The 6,286-nt window shown below is 42.0% G+C and overlaps 1 protein-coding gene across 1 annotated transcript; it reads right to left on the bottom strand.

Moving 5' to 3' along the window:
* Positions 1–2,715: 2,715 nt before the first annotated feature.
* Positions 2,716–5,302, bottom strand: LOC125140697 (Krueppel-like factor 3). The gene is made up of 2 exons (XM_047809862.1): positions 5,060–5,302; positions 2,716–4,788 (listed from the first exon to the last, which is right to left on the bottom strand). Exons 1-2 carry the CDS (start codon positions 5,154–5,156, stop codon positions 4,607–4,609), a joined length of 279 nt encoding a protein of 92 aa, XP_047665818.1. The 5' UTR covers positions 5,157–5,302; the 3' UTR covers positions 2,716–4,606.
* Positions 5,303–6,286: the final 984 nt, after the last annotated feature.

The raw sequence follows: 6,286 nt of genomic DNA on the forward strand, positions 1-6,286 counted from the left end.
GAGTTTACACAGAACTCTGACAGCATCCAGTTCAGTAGAAGGAAACATCTTGCTGATGTGAAGGTCAGAGGAAAAAAAGAATCACTCCTTACAACGGTGGTGAGGAGAAAAGCATCTCAGGACACACTATAGGTCAAACCATGAGGGAACAGGATTTGGAAGAACATCGGCTGATCTTTTTTTCCCGATCTTCAACCATCTCGTTGTTACACATCTGGCTCCTGTTCCTGGCTGATAGGAGAGGAACCTGATGTGATCTGCTGTTGTAGGGCATCTGCACAAATGCTTAACAGGTTGAGATGCTTTTCAGCTCCTGCTGACCTGAGCTCCCCTTCGGCCATACCTCGTGGTAACCAGGGACAATCAACTGTCCTTTTCCTGGCATGTTGCTAATGTGACACGCTCACGCGGTTTCTTCTCAACATCGTCAGGAGGATTCGGCCATTCTATCCACACAGGCTGCTCAGCTGCTTGTTCGGTCTCTTGTCATTCCGAATCTGGACTAATTCACCTCTCTGCTGTCAGGTCTACTGTACTCTGAACGTTTTTATTAGTCTTTATTAGAAAAATTTGTTTTTTGACCGACCTCAAAGCTCTTATCACTCCCTCAGATTATACCAGCACTGCCCCCCCTGGTCCACCATCTCTCACGGTAAGAGGTAGGACTACATCAAGACTCTTCTGTTCTAGCCACCGAGGTGGTTTAGTGAACTTCGAACGGTCTTCGAGTCTTAAACTAGCGCTTATTTTTTCATTTGTTTTATCTCTATATTAAAACAAAATATGAAGAGCTTTAGGTTTGATAGTGTCCTAAACGTGTAAACTAGTGAACCAGTGTTAACGTATTCATCGACGGAGACTCCAAAGCAAAAATGCCGTAAATATGAGGGGGGGGTGGGGGGGGGTTGTCCACGATGGCTTAGTGGCTAGCACGTTCGCCTCACACCTCCAGGGTTTGGGGGTTCGATTTCCCGCCTCCACCTTGTGTGTGTGGAGTTTGCATGTTCTCCTCGTGCCTCTGAGGTTTCCTCCGGGTACTCCTGTTTCCTCCCCCGGTCCCAAAGATATGCATGGTAGGTTGATGGCATCTCTGGAAAATTGTCCGTAGTGAGTGTGAGAGGTGAATGAGAGTGTGTGTGCCCTGTGATGGGTTGGCACTCCGTCCAGGGTCTATCCTGCCTCGATGCCCGATGACACCTGAGATAGGCAACAGGCTCCCCGTGACCCGAGAAGTTCGGATAAGCGGTTTAGAAAATGAATGAAATGTAAAGAGTTGCTTCGGTGAGCGTCCAGTCCTCCTGACTCCTTGAACATCTCTAGTTTTGTGGAAAAACCCCTCCGAAATCCGCCGCATCCGCCGAGCCGACAGTATCCGATCGTTACTCCTAACACGCTCATCATCAATGAAAACAAAGAGTCCGATTCCGAACAAAAAAAAAACCACTTTATTCTATAAAAGGCGTAGATAATCACGACTGTACAGGGGAAACTGACTTTTAACACCATTTCTCACAGTATCAAAAAGTTTTTGTTCACCTCATTGATCTTTACACCTTTGTTCTGTACAAATACAAAAGAAATAACATTAATTACTTGTTATTATTATAATGATAACTGCATTGCACTGAGTAATATAGTACTGGCCCATAAGTACTGCATTCAATATAAAATACCTAGGATTCTGACCTTTTAAAACAAAGACAGAAAGAAAAAAATAAAATAAAAATAAAATAAAAAATTGGATTTATGATAAACACACTTGCTCACGCGAAACAAAAACCCAGAATACGTGTACGTTGTTTTTTTTCTTTTTTTTTTTCTTTCTTTTTTTTAAATTGTTGCTAACTCAAAGTGAAAACGAGTTAAACATGCTCGAACGATTCAGTCACCGGACGTAAAAACATCCAAGCGACGACGTAAAATCGTCAATTTTAAAAATAAAATTCGTCCACGATGTTCCGACTCGAGGTCCGTCGTGGCATTTCGGGTCGTACAGAACCTCGACGACACGCGATTCGTTTGTTCGATGGATTTATTTTTATCCCTCGGCGTCATTTTAGTTCTGCGACCCGTTTCTCTAAAGATAGAAAGAGCGCGTTACTAAAGTCAGGTAGTAGCCTGTTTTTTTTTTTTTGTTTTTGTGTTTGTGTTTTTTTTTTTAACGTGCAAGAATGGCTTTAATTGCACTAGAAATGCCACGTCATATAGCTGTATAATAAGATGATATCAGTGCTTACAGGCCAACGTTTGCAGGGCACCGACGGGACACGCTGACATGCTCAGCAACTTCACAAAGAAATTCTCTCCATGCAACACAAAAGATTTACAAACACATCAGATCTAAAAGGGCATTTAAAAAAAAGAAAAACGAAAAAAAAATCACATTGTTGAGCCAAGGAAGAAGAAAAAAAAAATTCCACATTGTCTGTCAGTGTTTAAAATAGAAATCCCACCCGTTACGTTTATTCAGAACTTTGATTATATACAGTATGTACAATGTATTTGTTAATTATTTATAATTGTCTGTATGCCCTATGAACAGTTTATTAAAACAAAATAAAATAAAAAAAGAAAAAGAAAGAAAGAAAGATCGCATTCGAATGCATATAGTTTTCTAAAAAGATGTGCTTAAGTTTAGAGTCGAAGCAAAAGAACAGAACGAAAGATCTGACTTCTGGAGATTCTGGAGACTTCTGGAGCGACGATTTTATTTAATTTTTTTTTTTTTTGTGATACGTTTTTTTTTTTAATTCGTCGTTTCCTTTTGCCGCAAACATGCGCTCAACTCAAAGGCTGGAATTGAATAAGCCGCGGTTCGGTTCAAGCTTCTGAAACGACAAAAAAGGGCAAAAACGCACCTCTTTATAATCCGCTAGCTGTTGAAATCATGACCATAACTATTAACGAGTGCTAGCATGAAACGGATTGAGACGAGGGGTCCAAAAAAAGAAGAAGAAAAAAAAAAAGAGATGCTTTCCTCTCTGAACGGAACGGGACTGTGCTCTTTGTTATCGATTGGTTTTTATTCCCCCACAATTTCAATATCGTAAGAAGGTCAAGGGGAAGGTCCAGAGATCCGAGACTGACTTCTGCATAATCGAGTGAAAACAGAGCCGGAGCTAAAACTGTTCCTTCAACACGTGGTTATTGTTGATCTACAAATAAAGATTTTTTTTTTTTTTTTTTTTTTTTTTTTAAAATGGTGCCTTTCTTTACTAGGGGTCTTTACTAGGGGTCCCAGCCCAGAACCCTGAGAAACTCAGAAGAACGAGATGCGCAAATACACATTTGAGTTGCACATTTACTTACAATTAAGGCTCTGAAGGGCGTCAACAACATGTGCCTAGAACACACACCTCCGATATTAAACCTCTGATTATATTAGAAACACACACACACGCGCGCACACACACACACGCGCGCGCGCGCACACACACGCACACCAAGAGCCCCCATTTCCTATCCTAGTCCCATTCTGATGAACTTTATTCTTTTGTTTCTCATGTGTTTTGTTTTCACAGCCTCATGACACAATCATCATCTGAAAAAACTTTAATTAATTAAAATGCCAATTTTGGCAGAACACAAATAAAAAGGATTTAAAAAATATATATAGAGATATATATATATATGTATGTATATTATAAATACTGTTACCAAGCCAAATATATTTTGTATTTGTCTTTTTTTGTGTTTTATTTGGGTTTTTTTTCTTTTCTATTTTGTGAAATTCAGAAACTTTGTAGTTTGCTGAAAACCTCAGCGTGAGGCCTTGATCTGTTTTCTCTCTCTCTCTCTCTCTCTCTCTCTCTCTCTCTCCCCCCATCTCTTTCTCAAAAAAAAAAAAAAAAAAAGAAAGAAAATTTGCCAATTCACAAAAATGGAATTCTAGAAACTTCACAGTCTTTGCTCTCTCCCTCTCAGGTGGTGGTGTAGGATGGAAAGCTGATAAAAAGTCAGAACGGCGAAACGTTTGTTCATAAAATAGCGAGTAGAAATTCATTTTAAAAAGGAAACAAAAAAAAAACACATGTTGACGTTCAGCTACACAACCATCTCAACACAAAAAAGTTAGTACATGCAAACAAAACAAAAAAAGTGTCTAAAAAGACTAAAATGTTTCGGTAAAACATACAACTCAAATGATGAGAAGAGATTTTGTAAACCTGTGGTTAAAAACCTATCGCTTCTCTTTTCGCGCCCTCCGTCATCTGGTCCTTCTCTTCTCTTCTCTCGGACGGTTTCAGACAAACTCTCAGCCCTTCAGTCTGTTTTAATCGCTGCATCTCACGGGTTCTGCAGCTTCCCTGCTGAAGCGAGCGTTGGGATAAATGGCGTAGCCCGGTATAAATGAGGACTGGACGGATGAGCGGCTTTTGTTTGTTTTTGTTTGTCTGATTTGAAGCGTGTTAGGTGACTTTGTAGGTACAAGAACCCCAAAGACATGCGGCGTTATCTTCATCGTATGCGGCTCTGAGGAAGGTAAGGGACAGTTCACAGTTCTCTCAGCCCTTTCTGCTGGGGGGGAGAAGGAGAGGGAGAGGGGAGAGGGGGGGCAGAGTCTTCTGAGGAAAGGAGAGGAAACGGGGCTAAAACCGACCCAGGCTCACATCATGACATGGCGGCGCCGATGAAGGGCTAGATGGTCGGAGCGGGAGAAGCTTCGGTCGCAGTCAGTGCAACGGAACGGCTTGATGCCCGTGTGCTTGCGGAAGTGACGCGTCAGCTCGTCGGAGCGGGCGAAACGCCATGTGCAGCCTTCCCACGTACACTGATACGGTTTCTCTCCTAAAAAAAAATAAATAAATAAATAAAACAAACAAACGGAAAAGGAAAGCGTTAAGTCAGTCCTCCAATCTCAGTGTACAGAGCCGTCAGATCTTCACTACTTAACTTCACACACAGTCTTAAAGCAACTCAAGAGGTTTTATGGTTTAATTACCCCAGAGGTTTTATGGTTTAATTACCCCAGACACCTTTCTTTTAATTATTAGCAAATATAAACAAACAAACAAACAAACAAACAAACAAACAAACAAACAAATCTATATACACAAACCTGTGTGTATCCTGCGGTGAGCTTTCAGATGAGAGCTTTTGGTGTACACTTTGTTGCAGCCGTCGTAGTCGCACATGTGCACTCGTCGTCTTTTCATGTCAGGTGAGTCGGGATCTGCTTGGATGTCCACGTCTGTGCTTAAGCTAAACAAAACCAGAAGGGGGGGAAAAATGTTGATTTGTGCTTGAGTCAGAAAAAAAACAGCGATTAACAAAGACTAAATTACTAAAGGCTAAAACGCTGCTATGCTAACCCGGCTGGTTGCTAGGGTGTTGCTAGGTGGCTGTCATGAGGTCCCAATTACTCGTTAACGTGTTTCTAAGAGGTTTTGTTAAGGTCCGGGGTGGTTGCTAGGTTGTAGCTGGTCGGTTGCTAAGGAAATTTAAGCTAGTTGCTAGGATGCTCGTTGTCAGAGTGGTTGCTATGGAATTAGCAGGTGGAGCAACACAAAGGTTTATATTCCTCCGAACGAAGCAAGGATCAAATCGTGTAAAAGCAGGATGGACAAATCCTGTAGACGACCTGCGAAAGAACCGAGTTTGGCGGCTTTAACTCTCACAAACCAACAGAGGATTAGCACCAGAATGCAAACCGCCGGCCGTTAAGATGCTAAGATCCGTGTTTGTGATGTTCTGGATAGACATATGCCAGACGACTAGATATAATGAGACAAAATTTCCACCACTCAGGGGTAAGAAGAGCAGTGAGGGGTAATAATGTGATCGGCTGTTGTAGTCAGGAACGGCTCGGTGGCGATAACGGAATTACTTTTATTCCATTTATTTATTTTTTTAAATTATTGCCTTTGTGCTTTTTGCGTAAATCGAAAGCATGCATCACAAACGTAGATCAGACGCTCGTGAACGTGTCCGTTTGACCTTTTTGTGAAATAGCGCTAGAGCCCCAGCAGAGGGCACTAAAGGGTGTGAAGGTCTTAATCCCATACAGCTGGAGTGGTTCCAGTCCAATACTGATCTCTCCTTCTAACTCTTCCCCTCCCCCTTGTTTTTGCTCCTCTACTTTCCTCTCTCTCTCTCTCTCTCTCTCTCTCTCTCTCTCTCTCTCTCCCCCTCGCTCCCTCTCTCATCTCGTCCTAGAAGGTCCACTCCCTCTGCGTGCAAACTAGTTCGCTTCTTGTTTTGTCTTTTCTCCCAGAAAATATCCAGTCGTCTTATTATTCTCTCTCCCTCTCCGTCTCTCCCTCTCCGTCTCTCCCTCTCCGTCTCT

The sequence above is a fragment of the Tachysurus fulvidraco genome, unplaced genomic scaffold, assembly GCF_022655615.1.
Source record: "Tachysurus fulvidraco isolate hzauxx_2018 unplaced genomic scaffold, HZAU_PFXX_2.0 HiC_scaffold_28_np12, whole genome shotgun sequence".
Classification (NCBI taxonomy): domain Eukaryota; kingdom Metazoa; phylum Chordata; class Actinopteri; order Siluriformes; family Bagridae; genus Tachysurus; species Tachysurus fulvidraco.